The sequence below is a fragment of the Mus caroli genome, chromosome 12 (assembly GCF_900094665.2).
Source record: "Mus caroli chromosome 12, CAROLI_EIJ_v1.1, whole genome shotgun sequence".
In the NCBI taxonomy this organism is placed as follows: domain Eukaryota; kingdom Metazoa; phylum Chordata; class Mammalia; order Rodentia; family Muridae; genus Mus; species Mus caroli.
The window spans coordinates 93,321,732-93,344,074 of record NC_034581.1 but is presented as its reverse complement, the minus strand read 5'-3'; the positions used below and the strand labels follow the sequence as shown (position 1 = coordinate 93,344,074).

The 22,343-nt window shown below is 44.6% G+C and overlaps 1 protein-coding gene across 2 annotated transcripts in view; it reads left to right on the top strand.

Annotated features, from left to right (window-relative positions):
• The first annotated feature begins 654 nt into the window (after window positions 1-654).
• The window catches only part of Ptpn21 (protein tyrosine phosphatase non-receptor type 21), a 59,263-nt gene continuing 37,574 nt past the window's right edge, over window positions 655-22,343 (top strand). The window contains exons 1-3 of one of the 2 annotated variants that reach the window (XM_021179067.2): window positions 655-821; window positions 4,360-4,721; window positions 20,191-20,360. In XM_021179067.2, coding sequence (XP_021034726.1) covers window positions 4,542-4,721; window positions 20,191-20,360 — 350 coding nt within the window. In that variant the 5' untranslated portion in view covers window positions 655-821; window positions 4,360-4,541. Of the gene's footprint in view, window positions 822-3,526; window positions 3,747-4,359; window positions 4,722-20,190; window positions 20,361-22,343 lie in introns of those variants that run through there. The other variant, XM_029484619.1, reaches the window with a different exon arrangement.

Genomic DNA, 22,343 nt, shown 5'->3' with positions numbered 1-22,343 from the left:
GGAGTCCTTCCCAGTGGTTCTCCAAGGGAAAGCTAAGCTATCACACATAAAGGGGAGATCTAGAGTGGCTTCCCTGGTCTTCCTTATTTCTAGAACTCTTATCCCTCTGCTCCCCTAGTGGATTCTGGGGAGCAGCACCTCCAGCCTGCTGCCCATTTGGGTCAGCTTTCCACTTCTCTCCAAGTTCAGAGTTCCTACAGAGGAGCAGTGTATGCTTGGTGGGAGGAGCAGGCACTTAAAGCGGGTAGGGTGGGGGGCGTGTAGAAAGTCTTGAACTGTCTTCAGCAATGTACAAGAGTACTCCAACAACCCCAGTTTCTTTACAGACCACCACCTAATAATGCAACCGAGCCCTTTCTACCTGGACTCAAAATAACCTCCTCTTCACCTCCCTTTTTTTCTTCTTCTTCAAAGCTCTGCTTAATTTGGAAACTTAAAATAACTGGTCACACGGTTAAAAACAGCAGCGGCGCGCCCCCTCCCCGGTGGCCGGCCGCAGCTGTCCGGCCTCCCCCGCGCCCTGCCGCCCGCATTCCAACTCTCTGAGGTCACGCGCCGCCGCCTCCCCGGATCCGCGCGCCCGGCCCTAGGAGAGGGACGCGGGCCCCGCAGCTCCGGCCCCGGCCCCCGAGCTCCCCCAGCGAGCGCCGCTGCGGCCCGGCCGGTGTGGGCAAGGCGTGCGGTCGGCGCGCGGGCCTGGGGCGCGGGCGAGCGAGCAGCAGCAGTGGCTGCTGCTGCTGCGGCGGCGGCGGCGGCGCGGAATTCGGGGAGGCGGGACACAGAGCCGGAGCGCGGCCCCGACCCGGCGGGAGCCGGAGCAGGTGAGGCGCGAGGGACTCGGGCAGGGCGTAACAAAGAGCGAAGTCTTCCCTTGCTCGCTCTGATCTCCTAGTCATTTCTAAAAAGAGTCTGGAACTTCTATTCCGGACTCCTCCGCGGATAGTTGCGGCTTAGTTCTGGATCGGGGTTTGAAATCTTGGGCATATTTGTGCCTCTCGGAATATGTGGAGTATGAAGGTTGCCGTATAACTTTGGCAACAAGGGGCATAAAGGAAAGTCTGTTTGGCAACTCCTTGTTTCGGTTTTGGAGCAAAGCGTCTTTACTCCTGGAGGAAGAATTCTTGGATCTGCAAATTCCGACTTGTGATTTCTGTAAACCCTGTTTAGATTGGCTGCTCTGAGCATGCTTGTCCTATTCCCAGCCCCCGCGGCCGAGAAAGCCTTATGATTATAGAGAATGTTAGTAAACACATTCTGAATCTTTATGAGCTCCAAGGAACCACTGCAGTATGTCTAATAGTTACTGACCCATGTTTTGTTTTCTCTTTCTTTTTTAGTTTTGGACAACAGTTCCACACTGGAAATAGTTGTTTTGTTTGTAGGCCATTTAGTTATAGATTATCAATGCACAAATGTTCTGTGAGAGACAGGATTGATTTAAGGCACTAAGATATAGGCGTTCTAAAACTGTCAGGCTCTCTTTTTTAGTGAATATTTAACGTTAAAGGAATAGTGGCAAAGTTCCATGAACATGTGGTGACTGACTTGAGGTGCGACTCAAGTTAAAGTCTCTGGTGAGACTCAGAGTTAAAGTCAATTTGAGAAACCTCTAGAAGGGGGTATGGCTAAGAAAAATGAGAAATGGACTCGCTAACAGTGCAGAGCATCTTCTGTAAAACCGTGAAGCAGGATTTAAATATGCATCTTTTCTTATTCTATAATGGGATGGTTTTATAGAGAAATTAGCCTGATTTTTTTCTTTTAAAGGCTATATATATAATCAGTTTCATTTAGTAGTTAGCACCTATACCAACCCTCTCCAGAGTATCTTAAGTTTCTACCTCTTGGCTGTAATATTCAAACATAAGTTATGGCATCATCAAGATATATTAATCAAACATAAAATTTTAAGTTACTAAGCAGTTTTTCCACAGTAGGTTTTATATGAATAATCAAGAAACCAGACATTCTTAGGAGAAGATGCATAGAAATTTAACAATCAAATGATAGCAGTTGCCCAAATAAAAAAAGAAAACATTGGTTTTTCCTCCTTCCAGTGTTGTAAAACATTCCAAATCTCAGCGACAACTGGAAATTTGAGTTTGTCTATTCAGAACTTAATAATTAAGCGATATAGTGTAGTATACTGTGTTAAGGGCATAGTTCCATCTTTAGAGTGGAGAAACTAACACATTTGACAGTATATAAATCAGATGTCTTCCCTTTGGATGTATGAAACTTTTTAAAATATACGTTAATGTTTTAGTTGCCACAATTTGAAGACTGAAATCTACAACTTGTGAGATAATACTTTGCACACTACACTTTCGTTGTTGTTTAGGTTTAGAGAAGCACAATTAGTGTATCTCCCGGATAAAAGCTTGTTTAACTTTTTAAAAGTATTTTCATTTTCTTGATTTTTTTTCATTTTTGCTCCATTGTTCATACTCTGGAAACAGCAAAGAATATTGAAAAATATTGCAGACAGAGACTTTATCTTATTATAGCGCGCGCGCGCACACACACACACACACACACACACACACACGCCCGCCCGCCTCCAATTCCGTCTATGGAATAGTGCTTTTACCCAAGTAAGGCAGTCAGCAGTTACTAACATACTGCTGTAGGTTCCCCTTTTGTTCCCTGGCCTTCTTCAGCCCCAAGTTTTTAAAACTTGTCTTTCTGGAAAGAGAGGGGAGCTCTCACTAGAGAGCTCCAAAGAGCCAAACAAAAATTTTAGGAACCTTGACCATGTCCCTACTAGTGATACAGCTCTGAATATAATTATAGATGCCTGCAATCTCCTTAAGGACAGAGACGGCTTAGGGTTCGTCTTAGATTTCCTCAAGATGCTCATTGCGCTGCCTTGTGCTCAGAGAGGCAGAGCACATTTGTGGAATGGAATCCCAAGACGTTACGTTTGGCAATCTAGGGTCATAGCTAAATCTCATTTTCTAGCTCAGCCATTCCACAGGCTGGGGTGCTGATGACCTCTGTGGCTGAGTCTCAGACGGTGAGCAGGACAGAAAGGAGCGATGGAGAAGACCAGGGAGATACAAAATAGGTGCTTATTAGCGTGAAACCGAGAAAGCTGTTTCTACCGAGGCCTGAGTTCGGTTTGTCCTGTGAGGCTTAGGGACGGATTGTCCCATCGCGCAATCTCGCACCCAAATAGGTAATCGGCTAGGATCCAGCCTTACTAAACGATTTATCCTCGGAGGAAGGGGCGGAGGTGAGAGTGGCGGCAGTGTGAGGGATGGAAATAGCTGAGATCTTTGTCAAATTGTTAAGGAGAAAACATTTCTAGTTGACATACATCCCGAGTTGTTACTCGCCCCCTGTTCACTCGTCACAGAAGTTACTATCAATAAGCATGGTTAAAAAAAAAAATAGTGTGTTTTGGGGGGGAGCTGTTACGTGGATACGGCCTCAAAATGCGCGCCCAATCTCTCCCTGCCTGTAGGGCTAACGCCGGCCCCTTTAAATCCTCCCTCCTCCGATCACAGGGGCCGGTCCTTTTCGAGCACGTCCGCCCGGAAACGTCCGCGGCCGCAGGCGGAGGGTTCCGGGGCTTCTGACATTCCCTGTTGGCCAAGCAACCCCGCTTGTGCTTTTCTCCCAGAGGAGGGGACTCGGAGAAGCGTGAGCGGCGGCCCCCCGCTGCCCTTGACTTCATGGGCTTGCCCAGCCTTGCCTGTCCTCTTTAACCAGGATGGTGTTTAAGGCCTCGCCCTTTTCTGTAGGTGAGAGCCCACAGCTTCCTTAGGTGTCCCTGCTCAGGAGAGGAGTTTACAACTGCTATTGTATGGTTCGAGAACTAGCATCATTCGGGTGCTTATAACTTGTTTATTCACAGATCTGTGTGGTGATGTTAATAATGAACCAGGAGGGACTTATAGAAACGCTTGTTGAGCACTTAATCTCCGTTGAGTCTCTCAGTGGCCATATGTTAGGTAGAGGAGTTCAGAGTTAATTTGCCTGAAGGACTGGTTCTCTTGCTGTACATATAACAAACACAGGAACTGAAGACACCTGAGTATTGAGAAACCAAAAAACAGTTATCTATGAAAAAAACAAAAACAAAACCGTACCTTCAAACTAGCAAGATGACCAGTATTGTAGTTAGTTATAGACGTACTGGGCATGATCATTTAATTCTTCACAAGCCAGGGCTGCTATCACTAGTGGTGAGGTAGAATAAGGGGTGGGGTCCGACCCTCGGCCCCACCCCCAGCCCGCGTGATAAACTTTCCTGCCACCTCCCTGCTCCTGTAAGAGCCCTCTTACTACTCCAGCAAAGGCAAACGTAATTCTTTATACTCAGTTCCACCTATTTTTATTTTCCTCTTTCCTCAGCGCTGGCGTGGATGCTGCCATCGCCTGGTCTTTGGAGACCCGTTTGCTTTTTAATGGCAGCAGCGGCTGTTGGGTGAACAACTGGAGACTTAAGAGTTTGTTTTGACGGGAGGGTTGTTTTTGCTTGGCGCCATCACTGCTAGATTGGTCCTTCCTGGCCCTTCCACTGTTGAAGGGAGAAGATGCCACTGCCATTTGGATTGAAATTGAAACGCACCCGACGCTACACTGTGTCCAGCAAGAGCTGCCTGGTTGCCCGGATCCAGCTGCTCAATAATGAGTTTGTGGAGTTCACTCTGTCTGTGGAGAGCACTGGCCAGGAGAGCCTAGAAGCTGTGGCCCAGCGCCTGGAGCTGAGAGAGGTAAGCTGCAAAGGAGGCTGCAGGTCTTTTTCCTTCACTCCTTACCTCATGGAGGCTGTGTATCCTACCTAGTCTACCTGATACCAGAAGCGTGCACTTCCTGTCTGTGACTGCAGGGTGAACCTGAAAGCCCTCCTCCCAGAGAGGAAGGAAGAGATCAGAGCAAAAGTTGTACCCTCTGGGGGTGCTCCAAAAAGAATTTACAGTGTCGATTTTGAACGTGTTTGTAGCCTATATCCCTCATAAAGGCAGTGGAGAATCAAATGTGCATGTATTTTGCACTTTCCAAGTTCTCATTTATTATTAAATCCTAATTTCTGGTCAATCTTATCAGTCTTCATGCATGCACGTATGTATTTATTCATCTGTACAACATACATTTTCTGTTTTCTGTAGGCCAAGAGTCATAAATGCCGGTTTGAATTTTGGTTTTCTCACCAGCTAGTTCTATAACCTTAGGCGAATTACTTTAGATCCCTGAGACCCAGTTTTCTATCAGCACCGTGACTCTAATGGTGGTGCCTATTCTCGGAGTGGTTGTGATTTAATGTGCACATAGAACCACAAGCATCCGTCTGTTACAGTAATCATAGGAACCCGTGTCCTGGGATACGCCTCAATCTACTGAGTACAAAGTAGTGGAGTCCTTGGATATCCCCAGGAAGTCCTAAATTTAAAATCTTTTGTGAGCCATCATGTGGTTGCCGGGAATTGAACTCAGGACCTTCGGAAGAGCAGTCAGTGCTCTTAACCGCTGAGCCATCTCTCCAGCCCTTAAAATCTTTTGTAAGGCCTGTTAAAAGAAAGAGCTCTAAACGTGGGACCTTTCCCGTGTTTGGCTCCCTGGAGCAGGGGTAAGGAAAAGAAACTGGGTCTTATAAATGACTCGTTATATTCCTAGCTGGGAATCCCACATAAATACAGTGGTTCATAAAAAGTCAGGAATAGATAAACTCCGCTCTAGGGGGGAAAAATCAGTTGATTATTTAGTTGGAAAACCTGTAACTGCGAACCGTAGGTATTCAGAGGTAGCCACTGGTAGCCGAGAGCAGTGAGATGATAGGTGTTGCTGCTTGTTCTAATAGGAGCAGGGAGGGAGGACCACAGAGGTAAAGCCCCTTAGGCAAAACAATATCTGATCTGTGACCTTGGTGCTAGGTCCTATCAGGCTGCAAATCTCTGTCCCTTTAAAAGTAATGCAGGCATTTCGTTGTCCTTAAAAGATTTAGACCTACCTTGATAGTCTAAAGATAAGGTAGGCTTTTAAAACCAAAGTGGCTTTTTGCTTCAGCAGGGTGACTAAAAGTGGTTCAGGTGCAGCTGCATTTGCTGGCGGAGAGAAGTGGAGTGGAAGCTGGGGATATTTAGGATCGAAGAAGCAACAGCTGGGGAAGAGTTAGCCAGGAGTTGGGGCTGGTACTTAGGCTGTCAGTAGATTGTGGGGACTGTAATTAAGAGAGGAAACATGAAAGAGCTGGGTTCAGCTTGGGAACTAAATGCTAGGTTTGAGGTGCCAGTTGGTACCACTTGGTCTAACTGGAGATGTTGAATGGGGAGGTAGGTATGCTTTTTGGAGGGCCAGGCAGGAGATTTAGGCTAAAGGAAAGAGGCTTGGGAATCTCAGGATGCTGGGAGAATTGAAGCCAGGAGAGAGGTAAGGCTGTCCAGGGAGAATTTGAGGAGGCAGCATATCCTCTGTGTTGAACAGAAGAGGAGAGAACCTTGGAAGAGACTGAGTGGATTGGAGTAAAAACCAAAGCAAAGCGAAAACCAGGCCGGGAAAGTGGGCCTCCATGATGTGCATTTATTTAGCTGTCTTTGTATTGCCTTCACTTACTGCCGTTCCCCAGCGCCCCATTTTGCTCCTCCCCCCCCCCCAATTTTATCCAGTTACATCATGTCCACCCTAAAGCTGCAGAGAATCAACTCCTTAAGGACTGTGTTTCTTCATTTTTGTAAGCAGAGTGTAAAGTGTGCTCTATAAATTCAGGAAGAATTGAGCTTGCACTGCTTTTTTTCTGTTAGTCAAGAAACTCAGATCTGGCTCGGTGGTTCAGAGAACTGACTACTCCTGCAGAGGAGCTGGGTTCAATTCCCCGCACCCACATGGTGGCTCACAACTGCCTGTACGGCCTCTGTGGACACTAGGCATGGACATAGTGTATAAACATGCTCTCTGCAGGCAAAAGTCTTGTACACATAAAATAAGTAAATCTTTAAGAAAGCGGCAGCAACCCAGGGAAATTGCCATCTTCTGTTAGAAGCTCAGCTGTATGGGTAAGCCCTCAGTCCAAGCCGCTGCCTCCTCCTCCTCCTCCTCCTCCTCCTCCTCCTCCTCCAGAATTATTATTGTTTTGGAGAGACAGTCTCGTGTAGCTCAGGCTGGCCTGGAACTGACTGAATTGCTTCTCCTGCCTGGCCTCTGGAGTGTTGGGATTACAGCAATCTGCCACTGTGATTGGTCTCTGAGACCAGTTTTTAACAGAAGAGCAGAGTGCCCCGACCGAGAGAGCAGGCATAATTCTTAGGGGAATGCCTGGTATTTAGAAAGATCATCCACAACTTCAGCATTCAGCTGCAGTCACGGTTAGAAAGTTTAGCAAACCTTAGCTTGGGAAGCGCCAGCAGGTCTGCCCTGTAGTGTGTAAACAGATGGCTTGATCACCAGGCCTAGCCTTTCCAAACGACTGTTCAGAAATAATCTGAGTGGGGCAGCACCTGTTCTTAGATTGTGTACATTCAGCATGCATGTGATTCCAGCAAGAACTGTCAGCGTGTTGGTGTCTCTCACTAGCCTCCCGTGAGGCAAACCTAGAATTACTGTTGTAGGTTTGGGTGAAGGGTTTGGCTGCTATCAATTGTAAGCTGCAGGAAGAAATCACTCCTTTTGCTTACTTAAATACCATTTTGCTTCCATAATACAATGATAAGGACTTCACAGTAATGCCATATAATGCTAGAGCCAGGGACTTTAGCATCTGTTATTAGTATTTTACTCAGGAGGCTGGGGCAGAAGGACCTCAAAATTTTTTTTTATTAATTATTTTATTTATTTATATTTCAAATGTTTGCCTCTTGAGAGGCTGTTATCCCCATTCCCAGTTTTCCCTTCACAAAACCCCTATCCCATCCCTATCCCCCCTGTTTCTCTGAGAGTGCTCCCCACCCACTCACCCACTCCAACCTGACCGCCCTAGCATTCCCTTACACTGGGGCATCGACCCTCTACAGGACCAAGGGTCTCCCCTCCCATTGATGCGAGATAAGGTCATCCTCTGCTACATATTTAGTGGGAGCCATGGACCGACTCATGTATACTCTTTGGTTGGTGGTTTAGTCCCTGGGAGCTCTGGCGTGTCCAGTTAGTTGATATTGTTGTTCTTCCTATGGGGTTGCCATCTCCTTCAGCTCCTTTGGTCCCTCCTCTAACTCTTCCACTGGGGTCAGTCCTATGGTTGGCTGTGAGTATCTGCATCTGTCTTAGTAAGGTGCTGGCAGAACCTAGGATCTCAAATTTAAGTTTGAGGCCAGCCCTGTTTCAAGAAATCAAACAAACAGCCAATGGTTATAACACACCACAGCAATCATAACCCAACACAAGTAAGGATTACCCCGTTCACTCAGAGTGACATGTAAACCAGGACAGGTCAGTAACCTATGAGACATGGAACTGCCAAGAGCCCTGTGTTTTTGTGCTCTTAAGAGCCAGGCTGTGGCCAACCAGTGGTGGCGCATGCCTTTAATCCCATCACTTAGGAGGCAGAGGCAGGCGGATTTCTGAGTTCAAGGCCAGCTTGGTTTACAGAGTGAGTTCCAGGACAGCCAGGGCTACACAGAGAAACCCTGTCTCAAACAAACAAACAAACAAACAAACAAACAAGCCAGATTGTGATCCTCCAGCCCCAAAGGAAGCCACTTGGGAGGCAGAGCCTACTGCAAGAGGTATTGCCTAGAAAATGATAGGTGTTTGTTTTCATAGGGGAAATCCCACTGCCTCCCAGGCAGATTCTTTTGAGTGGGGAAAGTCCCTTTCTGAGAACCAGTGTGTCAGTTTGCCTCTTGAGAGGCTTTTTAAGCAGTAAAGTTCCAGAGACAGTCTGCAGGCTGGTCCGATTAGATACACGTTCTTGTCTCATGCTAAGTATTAAATTACTATTCCCAAATCTGTAGGCTTTTCACATTGAGGAAAATAATGGTGGTGGTTTGAGAGTTTGTTATTAAAGTGTGATGTTGAGCGGGGCACTCTGTGTTAGGATACTCTCAAAGTGGTAGTCCTCATTAGACTCGTTATCATTGTTGTTTTGGTCTCACAGTGTAGACCAGGTTGGCCAGGAGCCTGAAACCTCCTGCCTCAGCCTCCTTAGTGCTGGGATTCCAGGTATGTGGTACTACTCAAGCCCACCTCACCTTTCACCTTTCATCTTTGTTTGTGGTGCCTGTGTGGGGTGTGTGTGTGTGTGTGTGTGTGTGTATGTATGTGTTGCATGGTGTGTGTGTGTATGTATGTATGTGTTGCATGCATACATGCATGTGCACTTGAGCATATGATCCTGTCTGTAGGTGCTTTAGGGAAAATATCCTTTGATTATTCCATGTATGCAGGTCTGTGTGCAAGACTGCACTTCTGACATTGAGTTAAATGCTCAGCAGCCACTAGAGGCATCTTCAAAGCATGTATTTGAAGATGGGTACTGCAAACAAAATCTTACCTCTCATATTTTTACTTCCTGGCTTTGGGAGTTTGTTTACAAGGTTGTGGTTTATTTTAGATGATCATGAAGTGAGTTTTGTTGTTGTTTTGTTTTGTTTGAGACAGGGTTTCTCTGTGAAGTGAGTTTAAAATAGCACTTAGTCACAGACATCAACATTATAGGTTTTAACACGTAAACTCCATTTGCACAGGACTGCTGTTTTCTGATGTATTTCTGGTGTCTAGAATGGTACCTGACATGTTATTGAACGTATTTCCTGAATATATATCCATTTACTTTACGCCTCAAGATGATTTTACACTTAGAATGTTAAGTATGATTGCAGTTCATTCGTGCTCTGCACCGAGATTTGACTCCCTGGAGAGTGGGGAACGTTTCCAAAGCTTTATACACAGTTATAAAAACTCCCTTCCTCCCTTTCTTTCCTTTCTTTTCTTTTTCTTTGCCTCTCCTTTTCTTTCTCTTTCCATCTCTCTTTACTCTTCTTCTCTGTCCTATTTCTGTTTTGCACATTTGCTCTGTTCTTTTTCAGGCTCTTTCTATGTTGTTCAGGCCTCTCTCACACTTGCTGTCTTCCTGCCTCGGCCTCTGAAGTAGCTGGGAGTGTATGAATGGACCACTGTACCCGGCTTACCATTTACTTATTTATTAAAAAAGTTCTTTTAGGTTAATTTTATTTTATGCTTATGCATGTTTTGCTACATGTATATATGTGTACCATCTGTGTGTCTGGTACCTACAGAGATCAGAAGACGATGTGGTTGTGAGCCATCATTCGGGTGCTAGGAATCCAACTCACTCTAAACCACTGAACCATCTCTCTAGCTCCTATTACTTATTCATTGGTGATCCCAGTGAATTTATTTATTGGACTTGCTTATAAAGTGCAGGTGAAAGGTTACTTACGGGAGCATGGATCACCCCCAGAAGAGCTGTATGACACGTTTAGTTTATTTCACTTTCACTCTGAGGGGTTCTTCTGGAAAATTAGGCGCATTCTAGTTCTGCTGGCTTCGAGGGACATTGCTGTGTCTGGCAGAGTCAGCTTCCCCACCGTGCTAGGAAGTGTTCCTGGCTTGGGAGTGTGCCATCTTAAGTCAGCCTGTCAGGGTATTCCAGATATCCACTGACCTTATCTCCACTGGAATCTGAGAAGACATGGGAATTTCGTGTGCCTTTCTCTTTTCCTGCCAGCTTTCATTTGGACTCTAAAAATAACCAAAACATGATAAAGAAAAAGTACTTCGCATGCAAATGCTTTGGGCTGAGTAGTCACAGACTGAATTCAGGTACACCTTTGTGTAATAGATAAGATTGATATATATATATATATATATATATATAGGACAAGTATTTTGCTGACCTTCTGGAAGGTCCCCTGAGCTGTGGGACTTTCTGTCATTTTAGACTTTCCTCTTCATCTGAGGAGTTTTCCAAACTCCAAGGGTCAAAGGGCTTTTATATTTCTTTTAGTTTCAATAATATTTAAATTACATTTTGATTGTGAGTGTGCATGTGTGGAAGTTGGGGGACAACTTCCCTCCACTACTTGGATTCTGGGGATCAAGTTAAGACAATCAGAATTGGTGGGCAAACTTTACAAGCTACTTTGCCAGCCCATTCTGTCACTTTTCTCATGGTCTTGATAACGAGGAACTAGGCAAGTAAATAAGAGAGTCATATGTATCAGCATGGGTATGTGTATGCATTCTGAAATACATAATACAGACTCATACAAGTTATTATCGGATTAGGAAACTTATTTACTTAAATGATGAGTATTATCAGTTTAATGTTTAAACTTTAGTTTAATGTTTAATAAATGTAAAGGCTATTATGTATACCTGAACTGAGTGTTCGTCTGACATACACAAGACCCCCGGGTCAGTCCCTAGCAAGGCATAAAACTGACCATGGTGGCTCACACCTGTAAGCCCAGCCCTGTAGAGGTGGAGGCAAGATCAGAAGTTCAAGTGCATTTTGGACTACCTAGTAGCCTAGGTCCTTGAGACACTGTCTGGAAGATCGAAAAGCAGAGGGCTAACGATATAAAGATATAAAGTGTGTGTGCTTCAGTGCTGGGATTTCAAATAACAGACGTGACTGTCTAAGGCCAGCAGCATGCCCCGGAGAAAGTCTCTGGACTCTGTGGCATTGAGCACGTGCTTGCACAACAGGGAGGTGTGAGCTGAGTTCCCAAGGTTTGGGGTGTGTGAGTGGGGGCGGGGTACTCACTCAGTTCTGTCCTTGTCCCTGCAGTGTATCTCACTGTGTATCCCAGATTAGCCCTTGCTCCTCAAGCCTCTTGCCTGAGCTTCCTGACCTTTGTCTTTAAAAATTGATACACATTTTTGGAGTAGAGTACAATATTTCCACATCTGTACAAACTTTGGAAAGATCAAGTCAAGACACTTAGCATTTCCATTGTCTCAAACATTTGGCATTTCTGTGTGTTGTGAACCTTCAGATTCTCATGTGGTTATTTTGAGACAGGTTGGAGATGTTGGAGACTGTACCTACTATGATAGTCTATAGACCAGAGGAACACATTGCTCCTGCCTAGGTTTCCATAGTCATAGTCTCTTTCCGTCTGGCCCACTATACTGTTCAGACACAAACTGCCTCCCAGTATAGTGTCCTTCCCCTACAAATGCTCTTTCTTCTGTGGCTTTCCTCCATAGGCTTCAGGAAGGTCACTGACCATCACCATCACCATCACCACCATCACCATCATCATCAGCCACTGCCTATTTACTTATTTACTTATTGTTTATTTGTTTTAAAGATTTGTTTATTTTGATTAAACATATCTGGATTTTTGCCTTCATTCATGTCTGTGTGCCACTTGTGTGCAGAGCTGGGAGCCAGAGACAGCACTGGATCCTTTGGGACAGAAGTTACACACAGTTGTGAGCCACCATGTGGGTTCTGGGACTGGAACCCAGGACTTCTGGAAGAGCAGCTAGTACTCTTAACCACTGAGCTACCTCTCCAGAGCCCTGCTTATTAGAGTTGTGAGATGGGATCTCATTCTGTAGCCAGGTTTAGGTTTGCCTGGAGTGAATTCAGGCTAGCCTTCAACTCAGGGTACTTTGTCAGCTTCAGTTCCTTGATAGGGCAACTTGCTGCTAAGGTAAAAGCTCCTGGATGATGGAGGGAGGGAGGGAGGGAGGGAGGGAGAGGCAGGGTGGTGGGAGGAGAAAGAGAGAGACAGGGAGGGGGAGAGGAGGGGTAGGTTGTGAGTGAGAGTTCCTCACTTAAGGATTGTAGATCACTTTCCCTCCCAGGCATCACCTGTGAGTCCCTCCATCTGGACAATGAGTGACAGGTCTTCAGTGCCTGAACTGGTGACTCACAGGTCGTTTACACATTAATTGAATTCCTGGGCTGTTGACTGAGTGAGTCTATTACTCCATCCTTGTCAGATGTGTACCCAACTTCTGAGTGCTATTTTCTCTTCTAATAACAAGGACTCATTGTTTTCTTACAGTGTGATGGGTTAGCAGATACTTTCTTACTGTGTCCTTCAAGCAACTTGTGTACTCAGAACTGTTGATGAGATTGCCTTTATGTAACTTTTCTCTCTCTCCTGTCGCCTTGGTGTTGTGGGTTAGATACATGCCTTTGAGCATACTAGTCCATGCAGTCCAGTACTGTAGCTCTGAGCTGCTTCCTGCATTTGTTATTGAGTTTTTGGAGTTTTCAGATAGGATCTTACTCTGTTGCCCAGGCTGGCCTAGAACTCATCCAGGCTAGCCTCCATTTCTGGGCACTTCGCCCACAAATTACCAACCCTCAGCCCTTTTGCTTGTTTAAACCTTTTTTTTGGGGGGGGGTTCGAGACAGGGTTTCTCTGTGCAGTCCTGGCTGCACTACTCACTTTGTAGACCAAGCTGGCCTCGAACTCAGAAATCCACCTGCCTCTGCCTCCCAAGTGCTGGGATTAAAGGCATGCGCCATCACTGCCCGGCTTAAACTTTTTTTTTTAAAGTCCATTTCTGTGCGAGTGTGTGTGTGTGCATGCATGCATGTTAATTCTCTTCTTCTACCATTTGGTTCCTGGGCATTGAACCTGGAAGGTTATCAGACTTGGCAACTCGTGTCTTTATCTGTTGAGCCATCTCCAAGGCCCAGTGTTTGTTTTGAGATAGAAGTTAACTGTGTAGGGCCAGGCTAGCCTAGAACTCCAGATCCTTCTGCCTCAGGCTTGGGAATGCTGGGATTGCATGCTATACCTAATCTTCATTTATCTAGTAAAATATCCAGAGGCTATTGACGTTTATGCTGACAATGCTAATTTCAACCGCAGAAATGGCATACAATTAGTATGTAAATTATAAACAATCAAGGACTTGCTTGGGTTTCTCCTTATTACCAAGTGAGATTCCCTAGAAGGTGTTTATTATAGTGTTTATCATAGTGTAATTTAGGTGGACAGAGTAGTTATTTTGAATAATGAACAGGCTAAGGAAATATTCAAGTATTATACTGGGTGGCAGAGGCTCTCTTCATTTTTTTTTTTTTTCTTTTTGTCTTTGCTCTCTTGTCTGTCTGTTTCTCCCTCCTTTCTGAGTAGGGTCTTTCTTTGCAGGACAGGTTGTCCTTGAACTTGTCACCTCCTGCCTTAACCTTCTAGGTGCTGTTATTATAAACACATGTCACAGTGTTCCACCTCATTTACATGATGGATCAGGCTCTTACTTGACTAGTCGATGTTATGTGCATTTTCAACAATTTGAACTTTGTACCACTAAGTCCAGCTGCCATTAGAGGCAACAAGCTGGAGTTTGGGCACTGGATGGATTTGGGGTTGCATTCCTGAAAGGCAGTTTTGTAGGGGACACTGGCGGTATACAGAGCCGTGTTTGGAGCTTTGCATATGCTGACTGGAACCCAGTGGTCAAAGATGAACAGTGTTCCCAAGACTCTTGCCTGGCCGACAGCGCAGGAACACTCACTGTGCTGAGTTAGCTTGCTTTTGTCTTTTCCAGTTTCTTTTCCTCCTGTAAATGTATTAATTGTACAGTGATATACTAGGGGCGATTGGGTCAGAACAGATGACGGTTTGGAGGAACACTGCTTGTGAACAATGTACCACTAAACATCTCTTTTCTTGCCAGGTTTGATGTATATCATGTAGAAAATAACTTTAATTCTCGTTTCCACAGACTTTGTATCCACAGATACGATTGAAATAGTTACATACTTGGCTTGTCTGTGTCCTTAATGACTGGCACACCTTTTGAAGGGAATTTATGTTTGAGTGGTGTAATAAGTTCAGGTAGCGGACCTTGAACTTATTGTGTAGCAGAAAATAGCCTTGAGTTCCTGCCCCTCTTGCCTGTACCTCCCAAGTACTGGTATTACAGGTGTGCATTGTGTGTCACTTGCAGCATGTGTGGTAGTAAGGAATGTTATCTGTGGGCGTCAGAGATGGCACCGTGGTTAAGAATGCTTGCCCCACTTCAGAGGACTTGTGTTTGGTTCTTGGCACCTCAGTGGCAGTTCCCAACTTCTGTAACTACAGTTCCAGGGGAGCCTTCCAGGACATCTAGTGCCCTCTTCTGGATTCCTTGGCATCAGGCATGCATGTAGTACACATATATACACACTGGCAAACACCCATGCACATAAAATACAAAATCGAATCTTGACGAACACATACGTATTGGAGTTAAGCTGATAAACAGGTCCAACGGGTCTCAAATTTATAAGATTTAGATTAAAAAAAAAAGAATCTGTGGCCCATTTATTGGGATGAGATTACAAGAGTGGCCCTATGGTAGAATGAACTGGTTAGTGGTCAAAGAATGGGAGGCTCCTGCTTGCCCTCATAACCCAAATGACTTTTTGCACAGGAGCACGAAGAATTAATTTGCCTTTGTAGTGAAACTTCGTGTGCTTATCTTGGTTATCTCTATCATCTTTGGGGAATAAAATGTTTATGCATATTAATTTTTTCTACTTAATCCTATTTCCCTCTTTAGAAACATGTTGGTATTTTAGTCTTAAAATCTCATGCTCTTTTAGAGTGCACCTTGACCAGTGTAGTCTATGGTGTAATTTGTTAAGATTCCCAGGACACAGGGCACAGCCCTGAGAGAAGAAGACCTGTGTTCTCTGGTTCATTGCTATATGCTAGCACCCAGGGTGTCCTTGATACCTAGGGCATGATCAGTCAATGTGAGCTGAGGCATAAATAAATTCAGGACAGCTAAGAAATATTGGTAGACTTGTTTTATTTTAATAGTTAATTGGGTGATGCCAGGACTCAAACCCGTAGCCTTTTGTGTGCTAGGACAGTTTACCAATTAACTACACTGCCAACCCAATAAAACGTCTTTTTCTCCCTCTCTTTTTTAGTGCCAGGATAGACCTTGCTAGGCAAGGTCTTTATCATGGAGTTACATTCTCATTCCCAAGAATCTAGTATTAAAATTATTCTGTTTACAGTAATCAAATGCTTCATGGTGTCTGATTGGGATTGTAAGTGGGAAAAATGAGAGCGGTTTATCCAGGTAGGCAGCAGTCCTGTTCGTTCCCTGGACTTCTTATTATAAGTGGTTTTCCCCACAGTGCTTAAGTGTTAAATGCTATTTCCCACTATGCTTAAACGTTAAAGCTACAGTAGAAGGAACTTGGTTGCTCACAGAATTTTAATTACTTGGACTTCAGTGTGATATATCTAGTATAATTAGATTTGTTACTTTCCTGAGTCTTCATTTATTTGTTCTAATGTTTTGATATTGTATATTGTCCTATTGCCTATAAAATAAAGAATATGTGATTTGATTAAAGAGAGAAGAAAATGAAGGAAAGCTGAACAGAAAGGGAAGGGACATGCTGTGTTGAGGCAATGTGACCACTGCCATCTGCTGAAGGAAGAGGCTCCATACTTCATTATTTATGGCAGACTCAGTGTGGAGGTCAGCTCGGGGCTTGAATTAGCTTAGAGCTTGTTAACCACCTTTGTTAGATGATCTCCGCTCTGGGTAGACTTTATCTTGGGTTGTCTCCTCTCATCTCTGTCCTGATGAAAGCCTTCTAACTTCAGCAGGTCTAAGAAAGGCACTGGGATAAAATTATATTTGCAATTTTACATGGGATTAACTTTTATTAAATATAATGCACTGGTGGCTTTAAAAACCCTCCAGCTAATTTGTGTATCTCTCTGGTCTACTTTAAAAATAGAGTACAATCAAAAGGAGTCTTAAAATAATTAGACAGGAGCGGACCTGGGAATTAGGAAGAGGTTTGCAGTCTGTTAGGGATTGGATCTGCCTGGAGCAGCTGGCGTCTGTTCACTTAGGGCAAGGCAACCATATTGTCTGGAAAGAAGCCAAGCCCTATTTAACTTTGTTTTGACTCTAGTTACACAGCAGGCAGCTAGCTACAAATTTAGGAGAGTGGCAGGGATAATTTTTAAACAGCAATGAAAGAAGCCATAACATATTTTTGAAGGTTATTGTGACTTTGGGGGGGGGGTAAACTAGAAAAGGAAAAAAATAATGTAAACTATCTGACCCTGTAAAAGCTTCATAAAAATCTAGTTAATGATCACTGTAAATTAACATAAGGATTCTAGAGAATTGAGTGTTTGGGAGATTCCTGGCAGGATGGTTTTCCACGGGTGCCACGACAGGAAGAGTAGGCACCTGAAAGAGTTTCATATCAAGGAAGGCTCTTATCCAGAAAGTTCTCGGAGGTGGGCACCAGGAATGTGGGAGACAACGTGAGCAGAGAGCCACCGATGAAGATGAAGGACAGTTGGCAAGTCACATGGTTGTTGTCATTCTTCCTGCTCTTCTGAGGAAGGCAGAGCACTCCTTCACTCCCTCTCCTCTTTACTTCCCCTGAGAGGAAGTTGGTGAGGGGTCCCTTGGTCTAGAGCTGGTTGACCCAGGTCCTGGAGCATGAATTCAGAGGTGGGTCTGCTCCTTGATGGCCCTGAGGCAGAGCTCCTCAGAGGAAATACAGTTAGTTCCTATGCTATGGGCAGACAAAGCTTTCTGAAAACCCATAAATAAGGGTAGGTACCAAAAGAATGAGTATTTGGCTTTGGGAAAAATCTGCCTGTAGTCACAGATGAAGAAAATGTAGCTAATGAGAGTCTTGTACAGCAAGTCATTCTTGTGTCTCTGGGAAAAGAAACTCTCTGGGTAACGAACTCTGTGGAATAATGAGTACGGCTTATCACTTTCCTAAATATCATTGCTAATCTCTGGAACTATTTATACATTTCCCTACCTCTCCTTTTGCTGTTGTTTTGTTATTTTGAGACAGGTTCTCACTGTGCCCAAGTTAACCTGAAGTTCCTTATGTAGCCCAAGCTGGTCTTGAACCCATATCTTATTGCTTCCTGAGTGCTGGAATTGTAGGTGTATGGCCACTGTGTTTGGCTATTTAAATTTTTGTGTTTGAAGTAGCCAAGTCCAGCTGTATTTAAAAGGAAAAGTAATATATACAGAATGAATTTAAGATTCTCTAATTTTAATTATAAGAGATAGTATGCTGTTTTGGGGGCTTAGGAGGTTGTTTTGAGTCAGGGTCTTTGGGCATTTACAATGTAGAAAAGGCTTGACTTGAACTTAAGAGATCAGCCTGCCTTTGCCTCCTGTGAGTGCCACTGTGAGTGCCACCATGCCTGGATAAGAGATGATATACCTAATTTTTTAAAATAAGTTTTATGTATATAGGTGTTTTGTCTTCATTAATTAATTAATGAGCTTATTTGCTTATTTTTTAAGTATTTGAGGCAGACTTCACTGTGTATCCCACCAGGGTGGCCTTCAGCTCACAGCACAGCCAAGACTGGTTCTGAACCTTCTGCAGGCTTCCTGCCTCAGCCTCCAAATACTGAGATTATAGGCATTCAGCACCATGCCTGGCATAAAGTTTATTTTAATAAGTATTTCATGTCAAATAAAATAACCTGGATACTATTTTTTTTTTTTTTTTTTGGTTTTTCTGTGTAGCCCTTGCTTTCCTGGAACTCACTCTGTAGACCAGGCTGGCCTCGAACTCAGAAATCTGCCTGCCTCTGCCTCCCAAGTGCTGGAATTAAAGGCATGCGCCACTACTGCCCGGCACTGGATACTATTTTTAAGTTTGACTTATGCTATGGCACTAACCATCTAGTATAATAGTAGCTGTTTCATTTGAGAGCATTGAAATGGAGACATTGAAAAATGCAGTTTCTCAGTGGTTCTAGGGACATCAGGCACTCAGTTGCCACCTATGACTGGGGCTGCTGTTTTTTACAGTACAGATGTGGAACATGTCTATCACTACACAAGGTCCTGTTTGACACTGTTGCTCTAGGGTCTCGGAGAGCAGAGCAGTAGTTTTCCAATGGCCTTGATCCGTGAATTGATTTTAAGATAAATATTATCAGTGGCTAGGGGCAGCCATTTCACCTGTTGTGTGCTGTCATACCCATTCAGGGTGACCAGGCCAGGGCTGTTATTGATTTACCCTAATAGTTCTCTTATATAACAAATGCAGACTAAATGTTAGTTCTCTGTCTCTGTCTCTCTCTGTCTCTGTCTCTGTCTCTCTCTCTCTCTCTCTCTGTGTATGATCAGAATCTTGGTATGTAGGTAGCCCTGGCCTTGAACCTGTAGGAGCCTGTTGCCTTAGCCTTCCAGGTACTGCAGTCACAAGCATGAGCCTCCACGTCTGGCTCTGGTTCAAAGCTTCAGTCTCTGACTTAGTAACCTACCTAGGTCACTTTATTGCAATAGGTGTAACTTTTCACGTCGGGTGTGTGTGTATGTGTGTGTGTGTGTGTTTGTATGAGAGAATGGATAGAAGTGCACACACACACATGCATGAGAGAGAGAGAGAGACAGACAGACAGACAGAAAGACAAAGAGAGAGAGAGACAGATTTCTACATTCTGCTCTTTAATTCTAAGTTCATTCTTCATATTAAACAATTAATTTATAATATCCCAGTTGTTTTGATTTTTTTTTGGTTTTTTTTTTTTTTGGTTTTTTTCCAGACAAGGTATCTCTGTGTAGCCCTGGCTGTCCTGGAACTCACTCTGTAGACCAAGCTGGCCTTGAACTCAGCAGAAATCTGCCTCCCAAGTGCTGGGATTAAAGGCGTGTGCCACCATGCCCGGCCCTTGAATTTTTATCTAATGGACTTTGAGGGGCAAAGAAGAGCTGTGGTTGCATCTGCTACTAAGATTTCTGACATTTACATAAAGTAGTTTTATTTATAGAGGCCAAGCCCAGGATAGGAAAAAGTTGGGTTAGCATGATGGTTTAGAATTATACTGGGTAGAGCACTCCTTAAGGCTTTTAAAGTAATATTAGTTATAGAGCTGCTGCCATGGTCCAGAGGGGAAAATTTCTTGTCATGCAAGCCAGAGGACCTGAGTTTTATTCCCAAGAACTCTTTTGTGGAGAAAAAGAACCAACTCCTGAAACTTGTCCTCTGAACTCCACACTGGTGTACACACATGAGCGTGCACACCTTCCCTAATATATTTTAATGATGACTTCAGTGTTTTGGTCATGGAAAATGTTTCCTGCCTCCGTTTCCCGAACACTGTTCTCTATGGAGCTTGGCATTGCCTCTTTTTATTTTTATTTTTTCCCCGTAAGCCTTGCCTGTTGTCCCTTCTGAAAGGCACACGAGGCCATCGCCACTTGGTCCTGGATCTTTGTGGGGTGGAGATGACTGTGGTCTTTTTGGCATGCCTGCCTGCTTCAGTGACCTTCCTTCCTTCCTTCCTTCCTTCCTTCCAGGTCGCTTACTTCAGCCTCTGGTACTACAACAAGCAGAATCAGCGGCGCTGGGTGGATTTGGAGAAACCCCTGAAGAAGCAGTTGGACAAGCACGCACTGGAGCCCACCGTCTACTTTGGCGTGCTGTTCTATGTGCCTTCTGTTTCCCAGCTGCAGCAGGAGATTACCAGGTGAGAAGGCCCCCCACTGCCGCCCGCCCGCCCGCCTGTGGTAGAAAGTACTCTAGAGAGGTCAGCAGAGTGAAGCTGGGGTCAAAGGTCCTTGAGATAAAGGCCTGCGAGTCTTAGCCCTGCGGTCAGCATTTTTTAGTCACTGGATTACTAAGAGGTTCTGGAATGTGATATGTCAGACCGAATTATGGCTTGCTGGACCCAAAGGCACAGGAAGGATAATCAGTTCACCCTGCCTGTGAACTCTGTGATATCCTCTTTAATGTTTTTGTTGTTCCCTTTCTGGTTCCTTGTAATAAGGAAACCAGGGGAGATTTAAAATGTGGAGTCCTAAACTCTCTATTCTCTCCTCAAGGAACTGGCCAGCTTCTTAGAATTATTCCCCACCCCTTCCCTGGAAGCTGTATTCTATAGATGGGTCGGCCCTGGGGGACAGCGTGGACACAGAGAGGGAAGATGTTTATGAGAAGAGAGTTAGTGAGTAATCACACTTACTGGGGCCTCAGAGGTAGAAGAGTGCCGCCGGGAGGGACTAAGAAGTCTTGCTTTGTTTCATCTGCCTGGTTATCTAAGACTCTTTTCATGCAATGGATACTGTATGTTCCTTTTGGACCCCTTTAGTGTCTGCCTGTGTGTCCCTTCCCATCCCATCTGTCCCCGCTGTTCCCCCTACACAGGTTCGTTTCTGCTTTCCTGTACCTTTTATCTCTGTCCCCTAATCTCTCTCAGACTCCAGTCCTCCTCATCTGACTCCTTGAAGCTCTGGGATGCCCTAGGCAGGGGATGTATTTTGTCTGCCCAATGCTGTCTCAGGACTTGCTTGTAGATCTGTCTGTTAAGGTGGTTGGTATCATAGCCTGCTATTATGCTTGTGTTCCTGTCTTATCTTCTTTCTATATCTTAAGCCCATGTTTCCCTTGGCTTTGCCTTCCATTTGAAAGCTGTAGTGCCCTGCAGATAGTAAGAATTGCTGCTGCCTCATGCTTCTGGAATGCCGTTTGAATCTGCCAGGTAATTATCGGAAGACACCAGGAAACGAAGCAGCAAGGGTCAGCTAGTAGGGCTAGGCACAGACAGACTGTGGAACAGGTCAGCAAGGGTCAGCTAGTCGGGGAGGCACAGACAGACTGTGGAACAGGTCAGCAAGGGTCAGCTAGTCAGGGAGGCACAGACAGACTGTGGAACAGGTCTGAAATGTAAATATTGGAGAAAGTAAGTGGAAGCAGGAGGAATATAGTAGCTGGCCGCTTCACTCGTTTAAACATTTACTTAAGGTAATTCAGAGCTCTTGGGGAGTCACTTGAATCTGATCTGAGGAGTTACTCACAGGCTGGTGGAACTGGCAGTTCATATACATAAGTAGTCACAGTATCCCAGGGTAACAAACATTTGATTGAAAGCTCTGGGGCGGGGCACAGAGAATGTGACTAAGGAAGGGAAAAAGAGCTGACTTCTTGACAGGCTTTAGAAGAAATTTTCTAGTTGGGAATGGCTTGTGGAAAGCAGTCAGGATAGAAAGTCTTGGATAATACTGAAGAGGAGAAAAGAGGCTTAAAAGCCAGTTGTGTACTAGTCATAAAGATGTGGTACATTGAGAAAGGCTTTTTCATATTTTAATGATGTAGAATGAAATTTGCATCTTACAAAGACCATTCACATTAGCTGATAGATTAGAGATTAAAAACAAAAACAAAAACAAAAAAACCTTGGGAATTCAATTGGACAGCAGGAGACCAGTTTGGGAGCTGGTATTAGGAACTAGCCCAGTCATGAGCCACAGAATGGCATGAAAACGAATGGAGTTATTGGGTTCCGCTAGCAGGACTGCTCTCTGATCAGGTGTCAGAGACCTAGCAGAGAAGTTCTAGCAATAAGAAGTATGGTCATATAATCAGCTTCCAAACGCTGACACCATTGCATACACTAGCAAGATTTTGCTGAAAGGACCCAGATATAGCTGTCTCTTGTGAGACAATGCCGGGG